Source organism: Heterodontus francisci, chromosome 7 (genome assembly GCF_036365525.1).
Source record: "Heterodontus francisci isolate sHetFra1 chromosome 7, sHetFra1.hap1, whole genome shotgun sequence".
Taxonomy (NCBI): Eukaryota; Metazoa; Chordata; class Chondrichthyes; order Heterodontiformes; family Heterodontidae; genus Heterodontus; species Heterodontus francisci.
The window spans coordinates 15925602-15949208 of record NC_090377.1 but is presented as its reverse complement, the minus strand read 5'-3'; the positions used below and the strand labels follow the sequence as shown (position 1 = coordinate 15949208).

General features: G+C 46.6%; 1 protein-coding gene across 4 annotated transcripts in view; it reads right to left on the bottom strand.

The window, feature by feature from the left end:
• The window catches only part of adcy5 (adenylate cyclase 5), a 481143-nt gene that overhangs the window by 124825 nt on the left and 332711 nt on the right, over positions 1–23607 (bottom strand). For all 4 annotated transcript variants that reach the window (XM_068034839.1, XM_068034838.1, XM_068034836.1 and 1 more), the window contains exons 4-5: positions 9117–9228; positions 8811–8938 (exon numbers count right to left, since the gene is read on the bottom strand). In XM_068034839.1, the coding sequence (XP_067890940.1) occupies positions 8811–8938; positions 9117–9228 (240 nt within the window). The remainder of the gene's footprint in view (positions 1–8810; positions 8939–9116; positions 9229–23607) is intronic.

Below are 23607 nucleotides of genomic sequence, written 5' to 3'. Positions count from 1 at the left end.
GCTTTGAAACCACCCAGGATCACAGGTATCTCCGAGAAATACAACGTTCCTCGGACTGCTACTCTCGCCGCATCCTGAGATCTACACTCAGTGCTATGCGCCGCCATATGCACACACTGGACCTCTCTCTCCAGCAGCACCGTCTCACCTTATCTCAAATCTGTTCTACTCCGCAGTTTCATCTCATCTTACGTCTCATCCGACGCATTAACAAAAAACTTTTTTTCTTCCTTTCAGGTGTTAAGGAACGCAAGCTCCAGCAGCTGATGGGGACTAATGCCCCTCCAGATCCTCCTTCCGCTTCACTTCCCTCTGACCCCACCCCTTCTGATCTGACCCCTTGCCGTGTATTCACTATACCCTCTGACCTCCCCCTCTCTGATGCTGAGCGTTCTGTACTCAGCAAAGGACTCAGTTTTATCCCCTTACACCCCCACCTCAATGAATTTCGCACTCGGCATGACGTTGAGCTCTTCTTCCGTCGCCTCCGCCTCCGGGCTCACTTCTTTGACCAGGAGTCCTCCCCCCGACCAGCAGACCCATTCACCCGCCTCCAGTATTCTCCCTCTACCTGGACCCCTCACCCTGGCCTCTTACCCGCTCTTGATCTCTTCATTGAAAACTGTCGGCGAGACATTGGTCGTCTCAATTTCTCTGCCCCCCTCACTCACTCTAACCTGTCCCCCTCTGAACTTGAGGCACTCCGTTCTCTCAGGTCTAACCCCGACATGGTCATCAAACCTGCAGACAAGGGTGGTGCTGTTGTTGTATGGCGTACCGACCTCTACCTTGCAGAAGCTCAACGCCAACTCACAGACACCTCTTCCTACCTCCCTCTGGACCATGACCCCACCACCGAACATCAAGCCACCATCCAAAGGACTGTCACTGACCTCATCTCCTCTGGAGATCTTCCCTCTACAGCTTCCAACCTCATAGTCCCGCAACCCCGGACAGCCCGCTTCTATCTCCTTCCCAAAATCCACAAACGGGACTGTCCCGGCAGACCCATTGTGTCAGCCTGCTCCTGCCCAACTGAACTTATTTCTTCCTATCTAGACTCTATCTTTTCTCCGCTGGTGCAGTCTCTTCCCACCTACATCCGTGACTCTTCTGACGCCCTACGTCATTTTGACAATTTCCAGTTTCCTGGTCCCAACCGCCTCCTCTTCACTATGGACGTCCAATCGCTCTACACCTCCATCCCCCACCAGGATGGTTTGAGGGCTCTCCGCTTCTTCCTGGAACAGAGGCCCAACCAGTCCCCATCCACCACCACCCTCCTCCGCCTGGCTGAACTTGTTCTCACATTGAACAACTTCTCCTTCAACTCCACGCACTTCCTTCAAGTAAAAGGTGTCGCTATGGGTACCCGCATGGGTCCTAGTTATGCCTGTCTTTTTGTGGGATATGTCGAGCATTCTTTGTTCCAGTCCTACTCAGGCCCCCCCCCCACAACTCTTTTTCCGGTACATTGATGACTGTATCGGTGCCGTTTCCTGCTCCCGCCCCGAACTCGAAAACTTTATCAACTTTGCTTCCAATTTCCACCCTTCTCTCACCTTTACATGGTCCATCTCTGACACTTCCCTTCCCTTCCTCGACTTCTCTGTCTCCATCTCTGGGGATAGGTTGTCTACCAATATCCATTATAAGCCCACTGACTCCCACAGCTACCTCGACTACACTTCTTCACACCCTACCTCCTGTAAGGACTCCATTCCATTCTCCCAGTTTCTCCGTCTCCGACGCATCTGCTCTGATGATGCTACCTTCCATGACGGTGCTTCTGATATGACCTCCTTTTTCCTCAACCGAGGATTTCCCCCCACTGTGGTTGACAGGGCCCTCAACCGTGTCCGACCCATTCCCCGCACCTCTACCCTCACCCCTTCCCCTCCCTCCCAGAACCGTGACAGGGTTCCCCTTGTCCTCACTTTTCATCCCACCAGCCTCCATATCCAAAGGATCATCCTCCGCCATTTTCGCCACCTCCAGCGTGATGCCACTACCAGTCGCATCTTCCCCTCCCTTCCCCTGTCAGCATTCCGAAGGGATCGTTCCCTCCGCGACACCCTGGTCCACTCCTCCATTACCCCCACCACCTCGTCCCCGTCCCAGGGCACCTTCCCTTGCAATCGCAGGAGGTGTAATACCTGCCCATTTACCTCCTCTCTCCTCACTATCCCAGGCCCCAAACACTCCTTTCAGGTGAAGCAGCGATTTACTTGTACTTCTTTCAATGTAGTATACTGTATTCGCTGCTCACAGTGTGGTCTCCTCTACATTGGGGAGACCAAGCGCAGACTGGGTGACCGCTTTGCGGAACATCTCCGCTCAGTCCGCAAGCAGGACCCTGAGCTTCCGGTTGCTTGCCATTTCAACACTCCCCCCTGCTCTCATGCTCACATCTCTGTCCTGGGATTGCTGCAGTGTTCCAGTGAACATCAACGCAAGCTCGAGGAACAGCATCTCATCTACCGATTAGGCACACTACAGCCTGCCGGACTGAACATTGAGTTCAATAATTTCAGAGCATGACAGCCCCCCACTTTACTTTCATTTTTAGTCATTTTTAGTTATTTTTTCTTCCTTTTTTTTGCATTCCTTTTTACATTTTTTGCATTTATTTCATTTCATCTTAGTTTGTTCAGTTTGCTTACCCACTGTTTTTTTCAGGTTGTTTTTCTTCAGGTTTGCACTTGCTGATGTTCTATATTCAGTATATTCACACCTAATCTGTACTAATGCTTTGTCTTTCAAAACACCATTAACATATTGTTTGCCTTTGCTCTGTGACCTTTTGGTCAGCTATGTGGCCTGGTCCAATCTGCACCTTCTCCTTTGTTATCTCTTGCCCAACCCCCACCTCACTTGTTTATAATCTGTGACTTTTCTAATATTTGTCAGTTCCGAAGAAGGGTCACTGACCCGAAACGTTAACTCTGCTTCTCTTTCCACAGATGCTGCCAGACCTGCTGAGTGAATCCAGCATTTCTTGTTTTTCTAACAAATCTAATGTTTTGAAGAAGAGCAGGGGAGTTCTCCCTGGCGTGCTGGTCAATATTTATCCATTGATCTTTGGAATTCTCTATCCAGAGAGCTGCAGATGCTCAGTCGTTGAGTATATTCAAGACTGAGATCAATGAATTCTTGGGCACCAAGGGAATCATGGGATTATGAGGTTTGGGCAGGAAAGTGGAGTTGCGGTAGAAAATCAGCCACGATCTAATTGAATGGTGGAGCAGGCTTGAGGGGCCGAATGGCCTACTCCTACTCCTAACTCTTATGTTCTCAACCAACATCACTAATACAGATCATTTGGTCATTATCACATTGCTGTTTGTGGGAGCTTGCTGTGCGCAAATTGTCTGCAAAGTTTCCTACATTAAAGCAGTGAACAACACTTCAGAGGTATTTAAGTGGTTGTAAAGCACTTTGGGACGTCCTGAAATCATAAAAGGTGCTATATAAATGCAAGTCTTTCTTACTTTTATAATTAAACTTCTATAATAAGTAATTCTCCCTCACCCTACCAATATCATTGATGTAGTTCTTTCTCCATATAAGCCATTTAGAATCATACATACAGGAGGAGGCCATTCTGTCCATCGTAACTGTGCTGGCTCTTTGAAAGAGCCAGCCAATTGGTCCCAATCCCCCTGCTCTTTCTCCATAGTCCTGAAAATATTTCCTTTTCGAATATTTATTAATTCCATTTTGAAAGTTACTATTGAATCTGCCCTTTCAGGCAGTGCATTGCAGATCACAACAACTTGCTGCGTAAAAAAAAAAAATCCTAGTCTCCTCAGGGTTCTTTTGTCATATCTTAAATCTGTGTCCTTTAATTATTGACCATCCTGCCGGTGGAAATGGTTTCTCCTTATCTACTTTCTTATCATCCTCACTAATTTGAACATCTCTGTTAAATCTCCCCTAAACCTTCTCTGCTCTAAGGGAGAACAATCCCATCTTCTCTAGAATCCCAATCTAACTTAAGTCCCTCACCTCACGGCTGCTTACCAAAGCTAAGCCTCATCCCATTTGTACTTCTTTAAAGAGAAAAGACACTGGCCAACCTATATAAACCGATTGCCTGTGTTGCCATGGTAACCAGATCTTCTTGGCCTCATCTGAATTAATTGAGCAATCCATTAAATTAAATCTAGCATGAGCAGCCTCTAGGCTAACCTGTATCCTGAGTGGGCGTATTATTCCCCAATTCACACTGATTCAGAAGGACAGATTGGGATGTGTGACTAACGAGGAATGGTGGGAATAAAGCGATGGAGTCAGGTAATGAGAATGAAGATATCACTGGTATATTTTTAGGACCAACATGCTCTCTTGAAAAAATGAATGTTACATTTCTTATGTGGATAAAGGGGTGGCAGCCCGATAGGTTGTTACAAGGGAGCCTCACAACTGCAGTCATTTGACCTCTTTCCTCTTCTTGAAGGTATCACATTCTGCTGGGCCGCCATCTTCAGCCACCTTCTAATAAATTGCCAAGTGGCCACTCTTCACATGTGGGCCTAGAGGGACTGAGGGTTGGCAATCCTGCCCTTGCCTGACATCCACTTTCCAATGGGAGTCATTGGGAATGCTAGTTGATATTCCCCCTCATCCACCTTTCCTCTTTCCCCTCTCCTTCCTCTCCTTTCTCCCTTCTCTCTCGTCTCCTGTCTCCCCTCCTCCTTTCTTTCTCCTCTCCTACCATCAGCCTCTCCCTCCTCCATGTCTTCCCTTCCTTTCTCCCTTCTCTCTCGTCTCCTGTCTCCCCTCCTCCTTTCTTTCTCCTCTCCTACCTCCCGCCTCTCCCTCCTCCATCTCTTACCCTCCCCGTCTCCCTCTCCCCATCTCTCCTCCCCTTCCCCCTCGGCCCTCCCCCCCCCCCATCCCCTTTCTCCTGCACGGTAGCCAACCTGCAGTACACCCGAATGTCTGCCTGGTTTTCACCAAACTCCGCGGAGACAGGGGTATAACCTGGGACTTGCTTTCCCTTCCGGCCTCGTCACCACATTGGAAAGTGCCGTTATTAGCTGAACCGTCAAGGGAAACCCATGCAGACAGTGCTGGTCACCAGCAATGCTATTTATTATACTTGTGCTGAGACTTCAGCCGAAAATTAATTTTAGTGAGTTCTTTAGCAAATTTTTGAAGATCAAGAGAGTAAGACGACATCCTACTTGTGGAGATATGATTCTTATTTTATTTCCATAGGAGTGTTAGTAAAATATTAATTTAACTGTGAGCAAAGATAGGCCACATCATGAAGCCAAGACTGGATGACATTTCTGTATCTCATTATCAAATGATCAAGGGTACTTCCCTTGGTACTAATTAGTGTCTACAATGAAAAACACCTTTTAAAGAAGCTATATTATAATTACAGACAATTTGCTAATTAATTTGGATGATATCTTAATTTGAACCCGACCCAAAAGACAGGGAAAGCAAGGACTATGACAGCAGTCTCATTAACTTTCTACTCTCGCAGTTTTTAATACATCTCGCCAATGTGAAGCTCGGGAAGTGATCTCAAGCACACTGTGCTACATCTTCTGAAACGTCCGGCCTCTTCCCTCAGGGCCTGGCGTACCCTTGCTGGAAACTGATACCAACTCCTTCTGGGGAGGTTGACTGCCTAGTCAGATGACACTTGCCATTTGAATGGATGTTGCTTCCTTTGTAATGGTTGACATGGCTCAGTGAGTAACCCTCTTGCCTTTAAGTCAGAATGTTGTGGTGTCAAGTCCCCTTCCAGAACCTAAGCCTGACACCCCAGCACAGCACTGAGGGAGTGCTGAGCTGTCAGAGGTGCTGTTGTTTGGATGAAATGTTAATATGCGTCCCAGTCTGCCCTCTTGGGTAAATCTAAAAGATTCCATGTCATGATTTCAAAGAATAGCAGGGAGTTATCCCTGGTGTCCTGGCCAATACTTATCCTTCAACCAACATCACAAAAATAGATTACCTGGTCATTATCATGTTGCTATTTGTGGGAGCTTGCTGTGCACAAATTGGCTGAACAGTGGCGCAGTGGTTAGCACCGCAGCCTCACAGCTCCAGCGACCCGGGTTCAATTCTGGGTACTGCCTGTGTGGAGTTTGCAAGTTCTCCCTGTGTCTGCGTGGGTTTTCTCCGGGTGCTCCGGTTTCCTCCCACATGCCAAAGACTTGCAGGTTGATAGGTAAATTGGCCATCAGAAATTGCCCCTAGCATAGGTAGGTGGTAGGGAAATATAGGGACAGGTGGGGATGTGGTAGGAATATGGGATTAGTGTAGGATTAGTATAAGTGAGTGGTTGATGGTCGGCACAGACTCGGTGGGCCGAAGGGCCTGTTTCAGTGCTGTATCTCTAAACTAAACTACATTACAACAGTGACTACATTTCAAAAATGCTTCATTTGCCTTAGTGTCTTTGGGATGTCCCATAGTCATGATAGGTGCTATATAAACACTAGTCTCTCTTTCTTAAAATTGGACAAACCTCCACCACTTGCTGACTTGTAGCTTGCGTTCAAAATGGGCAGGCTGTGGAATGTGATTTCCAAAACACCAGCAAAGATGCTGAGCAATGGAAAGTGAACTTTCTTTATTCAGTGGCCAGGAACTAGCTGCTCTGACTGAGGTTAACCAAGGTGGTAGGATGCAGGTATGTCCTAGGGCGGCACAGTGGCGCAGTGGTTAGCACCGCAGCCTCACAGCTCCAGCGACCCGGGTTCAATTCTGGGTACTGCCTGTGTGGAGTTTGCAAGTTCTCCCTGTGTCTGCGTGGGTTTTCTCCGGGTGCTCCGGTTTCCTCCCACATGCCAAAGACTTGCAGGTTGATAGGTAAATTGGCCATTATAAATTGCCCCTAGTATAGGTAGGTGGTAGGGAAATATAGGGACAGGTGGGGATGTGGTAGGAATATGGAATTAGTGTAGGATTAGTATAAATGAGTGGTTGATGGTCGGCACAGACTTGGTGGGCCGAAGGGCCTGTTTCAGTGCTGCATCTCTAAAATAAAAAAAAATAAATAAAAAATATTACTCACCCCCACCCCACCCCACCATGTCAGTTGTGCATTTGTAGGTAACAGGCTTGGTTCTAGAACAGAAGGTTGTGGGCACAAGACCCACTTGAGCACGTCATCCAGGCTGGTGCTCCCTGTGCAGTACTGAGGGAGTGCTTCACTATTGGAGGCGCTGTCTTTCAGATTCAATGTTAAACTGAAGCTACATGATCTGGTCATTTATCACATTGTTGTTTGTGGGAGCTTACTGTGTGCAAACTGACTGCTAAATTTTCTATACTTCAGAAGTACTTGATTGAATATGAAGTGCTTTGGGAAGTCCTGAGGTCGTGAAAGGCGCTTTATAATTGCAAGTCTTTCTTTCACGTGGTGAGCGGGTAGTTCCACTTGAAGTGGAGAATGAAGAAGAAGCATTGGAGGAGAATGGTGCGACTGGCCACGTCAAAGGTTGAGGAGGGATACCGCACTGCGGTCACAGTCACAGAGGACGTCCTTTGCGACTTTGGTTAGGGCAATTCTGGTGCTTTGGCAGTGTTGCAAACTTGTCAGGATAAATTCTGAACACTGGGAAGGATGAGCACAGAAATGGGCAGAATTTGAGAAGTTTGGAGAGGGAAGGAAGGTCAGAGATGGGGGTGACAGTCTACAAAGATCCAGTTGTTGAGGGTGTTTTTTTGTAGAAACCTAACCATTAACTGAAATGAGCAACTTCTACTATTCACATACAATTTAGACAATCTAGCAGATCTCCCGTATATAGAATCATACAGCACAGAAGGCCACTCGGCCCAATATTCCCATGCCAACTCTTAAAAGAGCTATCCAATAGTCCCACTCCGTTATCTTTCCACATTGCCCTTCAAATTTTTTCCTTTTCAAGTATTTATCCAATTCCCTTTTGAAACTTACTATTGAATCTGCTTCCACCGCCCTTTCAGGCAGTGCATTCTAGATCACAACAACTCATTACATTAAAAAGAAATTCTTGTCATCTGCCCATGTAAATATATATATATATATATAAGGGAATGAAATATCTGTACATGTGTTTATTTTGTAGGCAATCTCAAGCGATGCCAAGTTTTAAAAATCTGAAAGTATAGGAGGAGGATGGGGGATGCAGAGAGAACAGATAAGGGTCATGAGATCCTGGGAATGAACAAGCTTAGTGTGTGGGCAAATATTCAATCCCTTATTACTGTTACCAGGCCTCCTCATGCCTGCTTGGTGGACATAGCCCCTTTACTCCTAGTTTACCCCTGGCTGGTCTCCCACATTCTACTATCTGTAAACTTGAGATCAAGGAAAATTCTGCTGCCCGTGTCTTAACAAGTCCCGTTCCCCTATCACCCCTATGCTTACTGACCTACATTGGCTCCTAGTTGAACAACGCCTTGATTTTAAAATTCTCATCCTTGTTTTCTAATCCCTCCATGGCCTCGCCCCTCCCTATCTCTGTAATCTCCTCCAGCCCCACAACCCTCCAAGATATCTGCACTCCTCTAATTCTAGCCTCTTGTGCCTCCCTGATTTTAATCGCTCCACCATTGGTGGCTGTGCCTTCAGTTGCCCAGGTCCAAGATCTGGAATACCCTCCCTACACCTCCCTGTCTCTCCACCTTACTTTCCTCCTTTAAGACACTCTTTAAAACCTATCTCTTTGACCAAGTTTTTGGTCATATGCCCTAATATCTCCTTTAGTGGCTTGGTGTCATATTTTGTTTTATAATGACAAAGACAGAGATCCAGGGGCTGAGAGGTGGATGAGGTGAAAGGCTGTCATACTTACGAGATGGCCTCAATCATATCCACCCCCAATTCGACGCAACAGTGCGCGTGGTCAGCCCGAGCCTCAGGTAGACCTGAAACACAATAATAGCAATCGCCGAGGATCTTAATACGCAGGCAATGGTTCTCCTGGGAAAGGAAAAACAAGGGAGAAACATATGTGAGCAAAGGGTGGCTGGAGAAAGAGAAATGTCAAGACTGCAGAACAGCTTTCCTTTTAAGGCCCGCAAAGTAACAAAAGGCCCAGACAACTGCAGAATATTACAAGATGGAGCGTAACAGTACACTTCAGGAGGCGCTCACTTACTGCTGCGAGCTTGTCGAACCTGGCGAAGAGCTCATTGAGTGTCATGACCAGTTCTTGCGCCGTGCACTGTGAGGCCAGACTGGTGAAGCCTTCGATATCTGCAAAGAGGATGCTGGAACAGACAAACAGGAAAGAGAGAGAAAAAAAGAAAAATTTTAATCGTGAAGTTGCAGAAACACCGCTTTTTTCCCCTTTCGTTAGCCCCCTTAAAATAACTTTAAAACCATGGGGTGAAGAGGGCTGGAGGAGGGAGTGGGGAGGGGGAAGATGTGATGAAGAGCGAGATGGTTCAGAGAGATTTGAAAGCATTTTAAACAACCCGGTGACTAATTTGTACAGCAACGAAGTGACTCTTGTTAAATCTACCAGGGTTTTATGCCTGTAATGTCAGGCAGTTGTAACCTTTTGAACACCAAAGCAGGAGTCCAATTACAAATAATGACCATGAAATAAGAAAGAAACAATTGCCCCTTTCACAACATCAGGACATCCCAAACTACACTGCAGCCAAGGGTTTTTTTTATTCGTTCGGGGATGTGGGTGTCACTGGCAAAGCCAGCATTTATTGCCTATCCCTGATTGCCCTTGAGAAGGTGGCGGTGAGCTGCCTTCTTGAACCAGTCCTTGTAGTGCAGGTACACCCACAGTGCTGTTAGGAAGGGAGTTCCAGGATTTTGACCCAGTGACAGTGAAGGAACGGCGATATAGTTCCAAGTCAGGATGGTGTGTGGCTTGGAGGGAAACTTGCAGGTGGTGGTGTTCCCATGCATTTACTGCCCTTGTCTTTCTAGGTGGTAGAGGTCGCGGGTTTGGAAGATGCTGTCTAAGGAGTCTTGGTGCGTTGCTGCAGAGCATCTTGTAGATGGTACACACTGCTGCCACTGTGCGTCGGTGGTGAAGGGAGTGAATGTTGAAGGTGGTATTTGGAGTGCCAATTAAATGGGCTGCTTTGTCCTGGATTGTGTTGAGCTTCTTGAGTGTTGTTGGAGCTGCACCCATCCAGGCAAGTGGAGAGTATTCCATCACAGTCCTGACTTGTGTCTTGTTGATGGTGGACAGTCACTGGGGAGTCAGGAGGTGAGTTACTTGCCTCAGGAATCCTAGCCTCTGACCTGCTCTTGTAGCCACAGCATTTATGTGGCTGGTCCAGTTCAGTTTCTGATCAATAGTGACCCCCAGGATGTTCCTAGTGAGGGACTCAGCGATGGTAATGCCGTTGAACGGCAAGTAGAGATGGTTAGATTCTCTCTTGTTTGAGATGGTCACTGCCTGGCACTTGTGTGACCCGAATGTTACTTGCCACTTATCAGCCCAAACCTGGATGTTGTCCAGGCCTTGCTGCATATGGATACAGGCTGCTTCAGTATCTGAGGGGTTGTGAATGGTGCTGAACACGATGCAGTCATCAGCGAACATCTCCACTTCTGACCTTATGATAGTGGGAAGGTCATTGATGAAGCAGCTGAAGATGGTTGGGCTTAGGACACAACCCTAACGGTCTCCTGCAGTGATGTCCTGACTGTCAGTGAGCAGGTTATTGCTAAGCAAGTGCTGCTTGATAGCACTGTCGATGACCCCTTCCATCACTTTGCTGATGATCGAGAGTAGACTGATAGGGCGGTAATTGGCTGGGTTGGATTTGTCCTGCTTTTTGTGTACAGGACATACCTGGGCAATTTTCCACATTGCAGGGTAGATGCCAGTGTTGTAGCTGTACTGGAACAGCTTGGCTAGGGGCGCGGCAAGTCCTGGAGCACAGGTCTCAGAACTATTGCCGGAATGTTGTCAGAGCCCATAGCCTTTGCAGTATCCGGTGTCTTCAGCCGTTTCCTGATATCACGTGGAGTGAATTGGATTGGCTGAAGACTGGCATCTGTGATGCTTGGGACCTCAGGAGGAGGCCGAGATAGATCATCCACTCAGCACTTCTGGCTGAAGATGGATGCAAATGCTTCAGCCTTGTCTTTTGCACTGAATTGCTGGGCTCCTTCATCGTTGAGGAATGGGATATTTGTGGAGCCTCCTCCTCCTGTCAGTTGTTTAATTGTCCACCACCATTCATGACTGGATGTGGCAGAGCTTACCTCTGATCCGTTGGTTGTGGGATCATTAGCCCTCTTTATTTCATGCTGCTTCCGCTATTTGGCATGCAAGTAGTCCTGTGTTGTAGCTTCACCAGGCGGACACCCTTTTTTTTTTTTAGGTATGCCAGGTGCTGCTCCAGGCATGCCCTCCTGCACTCTTCAACCAGGGTTGGTCCCCCAGCTTGATGGTAATGGTAGAGTGGGGGATATGCCGAGACATGAGGTTACAGATTGTGGTTGAATACAGTTCTGCTGCTGCTGTTGGCCCACAGTGCCTCATGGATGCCCATTTTTGAGTTGCTAAATCTGTTTGAAATCTATCACATTTAGCACAGTGGTAGTGCCACACAACACAATGCTGGGTACCCTCAACGTGAAGACGGGACTTTGTCTCCACAAGGAATGTGCGGTGCTCACTCCTATGAATATTGTCACGAACAGATGCATCTGCGACAGGCAGATTGGTGAGGCTGAGGTCAAGTAGGTGTGTAGTCACTGTTATAATGTAGGAAATTCAGCAGACAATTTGTGCACAGCAAGATCCCACAACAGCAGTGTGATGACGACTAGATAATGTGTTCTTTTAGTGATGCTGCTTGAGGGATCAATATTGGTCAGGACACTGGGGAGAGCTCCCCTGCTCTTCTTGAGAATAGTGCCAAGGGATCTTTTTTGCCCACACAAGATGGAAAGTGGGGCCTTGGTTTAAAGTCTGAGTTTGTCCACGGCATTGCTGGGCTTGTGAACGGCGGGGACTCAAAGTTAGGGTTCCTACTCCAGATCTGTTGTCAAGTACAACACTGTCAGAGGTACTATCTTTCAGATGAGATGTTAAACCGAGGCCCTGCCTGCCCTCTCAGGTAAAAGATCCTGTGGCACTATTTCAGAAGAACAAGGGCATTCTCCTTGGTGTCCGGGCCAGTATTTATCCCTCAACTAAAAATCACTAAAAGACAGGCCATTTCAGTTTGTGAGATTGTACTCTGTGCACATTGGCCGCCACGTTTCCAACAACAGTGACTGCATTTTAAAAAGTACCTTTTCGACTGTAAAGCTCTTTGGGACATCCTGAGGTCATGAAAAGATGCTATACAAATGAAAATTAATTCTAAATTTAAAACTATCCCCCCACAAAGAGTGCGGTTGCTGAACTCATGTGGGATTGAGATTGGGTTCTGTTGTGTTGCTCACCCTCCTCACTGATGTGTCTGGGTTTGGGGGGGGGGCAAGGGGGTAAGAATATTCCAGAATGAGTTTGGGGCCACTTCAGGAAACATATGACCATACAAACGTGATGGGCAGGAATTGACCAGCTGGTCCACGCCACGATGGCCAGAGAGCCATAACTAAACACTCCTTACCTCCGGCCCAACCAACCCGGCCACAACTATGTAATCTCCTGGGAGAGGCAAAATGCCAGAGGAAAAAATCTCAGGCCCAATAAAGGGAAAAAAATCTGTAAAATTCCACTCTGACCCCCTCCCCCTCAGGCGGATGAAAAGAGCAGCTGGGAAGATCAGTGTGGGGGGAGGTGGGGGAGAGCAGGGGGCTGAGTGTCTGGAATAAACAAATGCAAGCTCTGGCTATCGAAGAACCAGCATAAAGGCTGCAATGTCTGCAGAGTGTCACCACTGCCTAAGTCTGTCACTGCTCAGCAGCAGGAGTATCACAGACACCCAGAGATGTATTTAAAATAAGTGAAAGAAAACAAACATCCAGAACACACAACCTAATGCCAAAATCTAATGCTTTTTGTGTTTATCCAGGATTTAGCACAGCACTGTTAAATAGTACGAGCATCAGCCAACAAAACAATTATATATATAGATCAATTTTATACATGGAGAGGTCTTTTGTGAAACGTGTTTGGGCTGAATCAGTCCATGAACTGTCAGCAGAATAACTCCTCCTCATTTACAACTAAATGACCCGAAATTAACTCTTTCCCAATTAACTCCCACGTCTTTCACTTGGGTGAGACCGCTGGGGATGTTACGCTGAGGCAGGCTGTTGGGGTAGATTGAAGGCTCTTTGCTTTGGGTGTTTCTGTACCATATTTCAGGAGTGTCTGGGTTCCTTACCTAAGTTCCTATCCTATTGCAATCAATAACTTCGGTATTGTTTGATCAATAAATTCTTCATTTATTTCATATTTTCTCTGTACTAGCATCCTATGTTTCACTTTTTGACAATCAAGGAAATTTTTTGGGTGCAAAGGGAATCAAGGGATATGGGGATAGAGAGGGGAAAGTGGAGTTGACGTATAAGATCGGCCATGTTGTAGGTTTAAGTCCCACTGCAGGACTTCAGCACAAAATCTAGGACTAGTACTGAAGGAGTGCTGCACTGTTGGAAGTGCTGTCTTTTGGATGAGACCAAGGACCCGTCTGCCCTCCCAGGTGGACGTAAGAGATCCCGTGGTGCATTTCACAGAAGAGCAGGGGAGTTCTCCCCACCCTGGACAATACTTATCCCTCAATCAGCACCACCAAAATACACAGATTATCTGATCATTATCACATTGCTGTTTGTTTTGTGCACAAATTAGCTGCCATGCTTCCTGCATTGCAACAGAGACTACACTTCAAAAGTACTTCACTGGCTGTAAAGCATTTGGATGCTATAGAAATGCAAGCCTTTATTTTCTTCATGAATGGCGGAACAGACTTAAAGAGCACTATGGGCTACTCCTGCTCCTACTTTTTAAGTTCGTACGTTATCCACAATGGTTTTTGCAGCAAATGATAAATATTTCAGAATAGAGTCGTGAAGAAGGCCATTCGGCCCATTGTGTCTGTGATGCGTCTCCAATGAAGCTCTTCAATTTAGCCCTATTCCCATGACCTTTCCACGTACTCTTAAATTTTGCTTTTTCAATTATTTATCCACTTCCCTTTTAAAAGCTTCTAGGGATTCTGCTCTGCCGTTGTTTCTGATTATGCATTCCTCGTGCTAACAACACTCTGAGTAAAACAAAAGAAAATTCTTTTAATCTTTCCCTTCATTCTTTTGGGAACTATCTAAAATTGATGCTCTCTAGTGACTGACTCACCAACCAGTGGAAGCAGCTACACCTTAGAGTTAGCTGCGGCTCACTGGGTAGCACTCTTACCTCTGAAGATTGTGGGTTCAAGACTTGCTTAAGGGATTAAGTGAAAAACTGGCTGACACTGCACTGTCAGAGGTACTGCCTTGTACCTCAGATGTTAAACTGAGGCCCCATCTGTCCTGTCAGGTGGATGTAAATGATTACCATAGCAGGGGAGTTCTGCCCAGGGTCTTGACCAAAACCCAAAACAGATCTTCATTATCTCATTGCTGCTTGTGGGATCTTGCTCTGTGCAAAATGGCTGCTCCATTACCAACAGTAACAATGCTTCAAAAGTACTTCATTGGCTGTGAAGCACTTTGGGATGTGATGGAAGACAGTATGTAAATTCAAGTCTTTCTTTTCCTTAAAAGGCTTGCGGGGAATGCTCGTTGACTGAAAGCTAGCACAAGACCTGGCTGTAGAAGTAAAGGAATTGATCCTGGGAGCTTGTTCCGCCAGGTGGCGCTAAAGGTCCTTTCCTGCTGCCTTTTTTTTTGGCCCAAAGAGGTCCCTGGGGACCTAGCTGGTAGAAAAGGCTTGTCTGTCCTGGGACTAGGGTTTCCAACTCAAGTTGGATGCCTGCCTGGAGCATTGTCACATGAGATTCTGGTCTACAACTGCCCCGTCCCCACATGCTCCCACCATTGGTCACCCAACATGTCCATCTCACATCACACCACCTTCCCGTGGCCAATGGGAAAGCCAACAGACTCCTTGTTACCCGATTGGATGACCCTTGACTCTCAGTCAAATAGCTTTCTCTCTCCCCCCCCCCCCCTTCTCCTTATAACTTATAAACAAGGGTTCAAATGAAAATGAAAATAAACACACAATTTTTTTCATGCCTCTATGATTTTTCTTCAGGGTTGCTGGAAGCTATGCCCAGGGGCTCAATCTTTAATTCCTGGAGACTCCAGGACAACCCTGGAAGATTGGTCAACTCCTACCAGGGTTAATGGCCCCAATCCCCATTATTTGGGACCTGCATCGCCCATTTCTGGCATTATCTTGTGCCCCTTGTGCTGGCAAAACAGAACCCATTGGAATCGTGATGCCAAACATTTCTAACTGCTGCTTATAGATGTTCAATGCTACATTACACAGAGAATAAACATCCCTGCAGCGCTTAGCAATTATCACCTTAGAAACTCAGTGCCTGGGAACTGTTGAACAACTGAATGCAAACACCTATTATTCATCTACTGTGTATTTTAAAAACACGAAGGAGAGGGAAAAAAAATCCCGACGTAATGGATAATTGTTGGAAACTATCAATCTCCCTCCGGTATTACTGCTGTCAGAGCAACTTAGATTCATAACGTATTTTCACTGCTTCTCCAGAGAAAGCTGCAGGATCAAACCAGGCTCCCAAGTTATGAGCCATCCCTGAGGTGGGAAAGATTGATATTGTGGCGAGGATACTTACAGATTGACTGGAATGCGCTTGTGTAACATTCCTTCAGTCCGCCATTTTAATGAATGAGTTGACCAATTCAGTATCAATGGGATTTGTCTTCCTCTTCTTAGGCAGTCCCTCGGGAACGAGGATGACGTTCTTCCACTCCAGGGTTGCGGGTCCTTAGGTGACTGAATAGTCTAATTCTGGATCCGCACACTCTGCCATGAGTGGGGCAGGTGGTGCTTGTTGAGGCGAGTGAATGGGATGCTCGAATTTCCGAACGCTCCTTCCGCTGTTTGCACTTGGTCGCTGCCTGGGCATGTTGACGTTGCTCGAACTGGCTGGCACCTTCGCGGATGCTTCTTTTCCATTTTGGGTGGTCTCGGGCAAGAGATTCCCACGGATCACTGGAGATGTCACATTTTTTCAGGACATCCTTGCAGCGTTTCATCTGCCCCCGGTAACCTCTTGTCATGACAGAGCTCGGAATAGAAACCTTGTTTTGGGAGCCTTGTGGCAGGCATGAAGACGATGTGACCCACCCAACGTAACTGACTAGCCGTGACCAGTGTCTCGATACTGGGGATGTTGGCCTGAGAGAAGACACTGGTATTGGAGCACCTGTCCAAACACACAGGCTCATTAATATCACTTGTGGTAATTTGTAGTTTGAGGAGAGCAGACATGAACTGACAGGTAGCAGTGAGGTAATAGGAACCGTGATGAGTAGGGGTTGTATAGCAGTTATGATACTGAATTAGCAATGGCGTTGGTTGTGTGTTGAAACCCCATTCTGGCATCAACCTGGTGAATGGAACTGCTGGGTAGGAATACTGTGGTCAGACCACACCTGGAGTTACTGTGGTCAGACCACACCTGGAGTTACTGTGGTCAGACCACACCTGGAGTTACTGTGAGCAGTTCTGGGCAGCACACCTTAAGAAGGATATATGGGCCCTGAAGGGAGTACAGCATAGATTTACCAGAATGATACCTGGACTCCAAGGGTTAAATTACAAGGAGAGATTACACAAACTCGGGTTGTATTCCCTAGAATTTAGAAGGTTGAAGAGGAATTTGATCGCAGTTTTCAAGATATTAAGGGGAACAAATAGGATAGATGGAGAGAAAAATTCCGCGGGCTTGGGAGTCTAGGACCAGTCTAAAAATTAGAGCCAAACCTTTCAGGAGTGAAATGAGGTAAGACGTCTAGACAAAAAGGGTGGTAAAAGTTTGGAACTCTCCTCGACAAATGGCAATCAACGCTATTATCAATTGTTAATTTTAATTCTGAGATTGATAGATTTTTATTATCCAAAGGTATTAAGGGATATGGAGCAAAGGCTGAATTTTCACTTCAAGGACAGGAAACTTGAGTTGGGACTGTTTCTGGATCCTGAACCCATCCCCCCCAGGGGGAAGCAGTCACTCTTTGTGATTTTGACCGGGCCGCCCCCTGAATTGGTAGAGACAGGTTCCTTGTCCAATTAAGTGTGGCAGGCAGGCTCTCAAACCTGGAGGACCAATCAGAGGCCTTCCAGCTTGAGATGAGCAGCAGCCTGCAGTAAAGGGTAAGTAACTGAGAGGGTGCTTCAACATGAAGGTGCCCTCTCACCAACATTTTTAAAAACTCATCAGCATCATCAGCAAAAGATAAAGAGGGGAGATAAGATTTTTTTCATGCAACGAGTTATGATCTGGAATGCACTGTGTGAAAGGGTGGTGGAAGCAGATTCCGCGGTAACTTTCAAGAATACTTGAAAAGGAAATAAAACTGCTGCACTATGGAGAAGTGGGACCAATTGGATAGCTCTTTCAAAGAGCCAGCACAGATACGATGGGCCAAATGGCCTCCCTCTGTGTTGTATGATTCTATTGCATTGAATCTTTGATTACTTGCTCAAGGCCGGGCATGAGATTTGAACGCACAACCTTCTGAAGCAGAAAGGGAAGAATGCTACCAACTGAGCCAAGTGTACACAGTCATAACATAACTCACATCAGATCTTTTGCCTCACAGCAATGGCTCCTTAAGAACATGGCAATGCAAATGTGGGACATACGAGCAAAAATTATTTCACACTACTTAATAATTTAACGAGCATTGCTGTGTTAATGAAGTAAACTTAAATATTTCAGTCCTATCTCATGAGCACATCAGTCTAATTAATTGGATTTTACTGAGAGGAACATCTCACCAGAATTTAGGCTTTCCAACAATCTCCTTATTGAACATAATCAGATTAATTGCGTTATGACAGCAGGTTAATGGTCACTGCCGAGACAAAGCTGGGGGTTTCTTCCTCATCTTTGAAACAAGCTCTGAGCTTCATGTTGAGAGAGCTGTGTCCCTCCTGGGAACGGCACGCATCCACGAGGACTGCAGCGTTTCAAGAAGGCAGCTCACCGCCATCTTCTCAAAGGCAATTAGGGATGGGCAACAAATGCTGGCCTTGCCCACATCTCGAGGATGAATTTTTAAAAAACTCTTCAAACAGGCCTCCGAATGAACCAAAAACAGCTTTCTCTCATCAAATTAAAACAGTGAGAATAGAACAAGTGAGCAAAGCACTTCAAAGATAAATTTTGGACTGTTGTCGGGAAGGTCTTCATTTTAAAAAATCCAAGGTAGGGGAGCAGAGGCAAAACGCTTGGAACCAGTTAAGAAGCAGTGGACGCTAGGATGGCTTTCTAGATGGATGAGTAAGGGTGGACAAATGGCCTTTTTCATCTGTATTAATCTTGTGATCATAAATGATTTACATCCTGCTAATCGCTTAGCAATGAAGGTCGTTATGTCTCTTGCAGACTTTCAATCCAGGGAGTGAATCAGCAGGACGTTAAGGTCATCTGGGCTCAGAACTTGGGTGGCATTCCGAGCACGACTGAAGCAACCGCTTATACCAGGGAGAAGTGAAAGAGTTTGTTCATGGAACCTCAAAGGTGGCAACATAGACTGGCAGAGGTGCTGGGAAGGTGGGGCATAGCCAGCTTTTTGTGGAACTGTCCCCCTCAAGCAAGATGTAGCACCCTCGGGAAAAGAGTAGGAGGAAAGGAAACAGGGAGTAGTCCCACTGGAAATGCATTGAGGCTGCATTTTGACCACACAGTCAATCATATTAATATGTGTGCTGGATTGTCCCACACACAAAGGAATATTGTAGACACCGCCATTAACAGCATGTTTACACGATGCTAACTTCAGGCCAAGGGAGCCCTTGCGATCAGGATCTTTCTGAACTGTACTCCAGAAAAGTTTTGAATAAACTCAGCGATTCCTTCAAGTGATCATCACTGTGGATTTTTTTAATTTGTTCTTGGGATGTGAGTGTTGCGGGCAAGCCCAGAATTTATTGCCCATCCCAACTGCCCTTGAGAAGGTGGTGGTGAGCCGCCTTAGAATCATAGAAATCATGGAAAGTTTACGGCACAGTAAGAGGCCACTTGGCCCATCGTGTCTGTGCTGGCTGAAAAATGATTCACCTATTCTAATCCCCCTTCCAGCATTTGGTCCGTAGTCCTGAAGATTACGGCACTTGAGGTGCATATCCAGACTCCTTTTGAATGAGTTGAGGGTTTCTGCCTCAACTACCCTTTCAGGCAATGAGTTCCAGACCCCCACCACCCTCTGGGTAAAAAAAAACTTTTCCTCATCTCCCCTCCAATCTTTCTACCAATCACTTTAAATCTATGATCCCTAGTCACTGACCTCTCTGCTAAGTTGAACAGACCCTTCACCTCCACTCTATCCAGGCCCCTCAAAATTTTGTACATTTCAATCAGATCTCCCTCAGTCTTCTATGTTCCATGGAGAACAACCCCAGCCTATCCAATCTTTCCTCATAGCTGCTTCTTGAACTGCTGCAGTCCATGTGGTAGAGGGGCACCCACAGTGCTATTTCCTGTAGCGGTTTAATACAATTTAATGGCCATTTCGGAGGGCAGTTAAAAGTAACTACATTGCTGTGGATCTGGAGTCACATGCAGGCCAGACCAGGTAAGTACAGCAGATTTCCACCCCTGAAGGACATTAGTAAACCAGATTGATTTTTACAACAATTCAGTAGTTGCATGAATATGAATGAGACAAGCTTTTTATTCCAGTTTTATTAAGAGGGGTGGTGGTGGCGCAGTGGTAATGCCACTAGAACAGTAACCCAGAGTCCCAGGCTAACGCTCTGGGGGCAGGGGTTCGAATCCCACCACAACAAATGATGGAATTTGAATTCAATGAATAAATCTGGATTTGAAAGCTATTGTCACTTGTTGTAAAAACCCATCTGGTTCACCAATGCCCTTTAGGGAAGGAAATCTGCCATCTTGACCTGGTCTGGCCTACATGTGATTCCAGACCCACAGTAATGTGGTTGACTCTTAAATGCCCTCTGAAATGGCCTAGTAAGTCACTTAGTTGTATTAAACTACTAAAAAGCCTACGAAAAGGAATGAAACTGGACATCCGGCATCGACCTAGGCACTGGAGATGACAAGGGTAAACCCAGCCCTGTTGACCCTGCAACGTCCTCCTTACTAACATGTGGGGTCTTGTGCCAAATTGGGAGAGCTGTCCCACAGACTAGTCAAGCAACAGCCTAACATAGTCATACTCAGGGAATAATATCTTGCAGACAATGTCCCTGACTACACCAACACCATCCCAAAGGTGGTGCACAGTGATATACCATCAGGAGGGAGTTGCCCTGGGAGTCCTCAACATTGATTCCGGACCTGATGAAGTCTCATGGTATCAGATCAAACGTGGGCAAGGAAACCTCCTGCTGATTACCACCTAATGCTCCTCCCTCAGCTGATGAATCAGTGCTTCTCCATGTTGAACATCAATTGGAAGAGGCACTAAGGGTAGCAAGGGCACAGAATGTACTCTGGTTGGGGGACTTCAATGTCCATCACCAAGAGTGGCTAAGTGGCACCACTACAGGCCAAGTCCTAAAGGACATAGCTGCTAGACTGGGTCTGCGGCAGGTGGTGAGAGAACCGAGAGAAAAACCTACTTGACAGCATCCTCACCAATCTACCTATACCAGATGCATCTGTTCATGACAGTATTGGTAGGAGTGACTACGGCACAGTCCTTGTCGCAACGAAGCCCTGCCTTCACATTGAGGATACCCTCAATTGTGTTGTGTGGCACTACCACTGTGTTAAATGGGATAGATTTCGAACAGATCCAGCAATGCAAAACTGGGCATCCATGAGGCACTGTGGACCATCAGCAGCAGCAGAATTGTACTAAACCGCAATCGGCAACCTCATGACCTGGCATATACCCTAACTCTACCATTACCATCAAGGCAGGGGACCAACCCTGGTTCAGTGAAGAGTGCAGGAGGGCATGCCAGGAGCAGTACCAGGCATACCTCAAAATGAAGTGTTAGCCTGGTGAAGCTACAACACATACTACTTGCATGTCAAACAGCAGAAGCAGCATGCGATAGACAGGACTAAGCGATCCCACAGCCAACGGATCAGATCTAAGCTCTGCAGTCCTGCCACATCCAGTTGTGAATGGTGGTGGATAATTAAACAACTGACAGGAGGAGGAGGCTCCACAAATATCCCCATCCTCAATGATGGGGGAGCCCAGCAATGGTGCAAAAGACAAGGCTGAAGCATTTGCATCCATCTTCAGCCAGAAGTGCCGAGTGGATGATCCATCTTGGCCTCCTCCTGCAGTCCCCAGCATTATAGATGCCAGTCTTCAGCCAATCCAATTCATTACTTGTGATAAATAAAGGCTGAAGGCACTGGATACTGCAAAGGCTATGGGCCCTGACAACACTCCGGCAATAGTACTGAAGAATTGTGCTGCAGAACTAGCCGCACCCCGAGCCAAGCTGTTCCAGTACAGCTACAACACTGGCATCTACCTGGCAATGTGGAAAATTGCCCAGGTATGTTCTGTACACAAAAAGCAAGACAAATCTAACCTGGCCATTTACCGCCCTTTCAGTCTACTCCTGATCATTAGCAAAGTGATGGAAGGGGTCGTCAACAGTGCTATCAAGTAGCACTTGCTCAGCAATAACCTGCTCACTGACGTTCAGTTTGGGTTCCGCCAAGGGCCACTCAGTTCCTGACCTCATTACAGCCTTGGTCCAAACATGGACAAAAGAGCTGAACTCCAGAAATTAGGTGAGAGTGACTGCCCTTGACATAAAGGCAGCATTTGACTGAGTATGACATCAAGGAGGCCTAGCAAATCTGGAGTCAATGGGAATCAGGGGGAAAATTCTCTGCTGGTTGGAGTCATACCTAGCACAAAGGAAGATGGTTCTGGTTGTTGGAGGTCAATCATCTCAGTCCCAGGACATCACTGCAGGAGTTCCTCAGGGCAATGCCCTAGGCCCAATCATCTTCAGCTGCTTCATCACTGACCTTCCCTCTATCATAAGATCAGAAGTGGGAATGTTCGCTGATGACTGCGCAATGTTCAGCTATTCATGACTCCTCAGCTACTGAAGCAGCCCATGTCCATATGTAGCAAGACCTGGACACTGTCCTAGCTGGGCTGGTAAGTGGTAAGTAACATTCACGCCACACAAGTGCCAGGCAATGACCATCTCAAACAAGAGAAAATCTAACCATCTCCCCTTGACGTTCGATGGCATTACCATTGCTGAATCCCCCACTATCAACTACCTGCGGGTCACCATTGACCAGAAACTGAACTAGACCAGCTACATAAATGCTGTGGCTACAAGAACAGGTCAGAGGCTGCGAATTCTGTGGCGAATAACTCAACCCCTGTCTCCCCAAAGACTGGCCACCATCTACAAGGCACAAGTCAGGAGTGCAATGGAGTACTCTCCACTTGCCTGGACGGGTGCAGCTCCAACAACATTCAAGAAGCTCGACACCTTCCAGGACAAAGTAGCCCGCTTGATTGGCACCCCATCTACCACCTTCAACATACACTCTCTCCACCCCCGACACACATTGGCAGAAGTGTGTACCATCTACAACATGCACAGCAGCAAATCACCAAGGCTCCTTTGACAGCACCTTCCAAACCCACGACCTCTGTCACCTAGAAGGACAAGGGTAACAAATGCATGGGAACAGCACCACCTGTAAGTTACCCTCCAAGCCACACACCATCTGACTTGGAACTATACTGCCGTTCCTTCACTGTCGCTGGGTCAAAATCCTGGAACTCCCCTCCTAGCACACTGTTGGTGTACCTTCACCCAAAGGACTGCAGTGGTTCAGGAAGGCAGCTCACAACCACCTTCTCAAGGGCAATTAGGGATGGGCAATAAATGCTGGCCTAGCCAGCAACACCCACATCCCATGAGCGGATTAAAAGAAATAATTAAATGAATTTAAATTCCCCGAGCAAGATTTGAACTCAAGACTCCATAGAATTAGTCACTATCCAGTAACATTACCACTATGCTATTATACACATATTTCTGCAGTCACAAAATTTCCATTACATCACAAGGAAAGATCCCTTGCAACCAAGGACACTACCAGTGAAACAACGGGGGTCAAACTGATCTTTGGGGCAGGGGGCATGAAATGAGCAACAGCGAATCAGCAACCTGTTTTTAGAGCTCACCCAATCTTTATTTTCCATTACAGCTAATTTGCTGTCATCCAAAACCAATTTCATCCTCCCATAGGTCTCCAATGACCTGCAATAATTACATCAAACATCTGAAGATATGAGAAGTGAAAAGAGAATATGCTGAACATACACAGTTGAGACTGAAAGAAAAAAATGCTATAGATTCAAATATGGCACAGACGGAGGCCATTCGGCCCATCGAGTTCATGCCAGCTCTCCGAGGAAAGATCCACAGTCCCACTCCCCTGCTCGATCCCCTCAACCCTGAAAGTTTATTTCCTTCAAGTATGTATCCAATTTCCTTTTGAAGTCATTGATTATCTTTG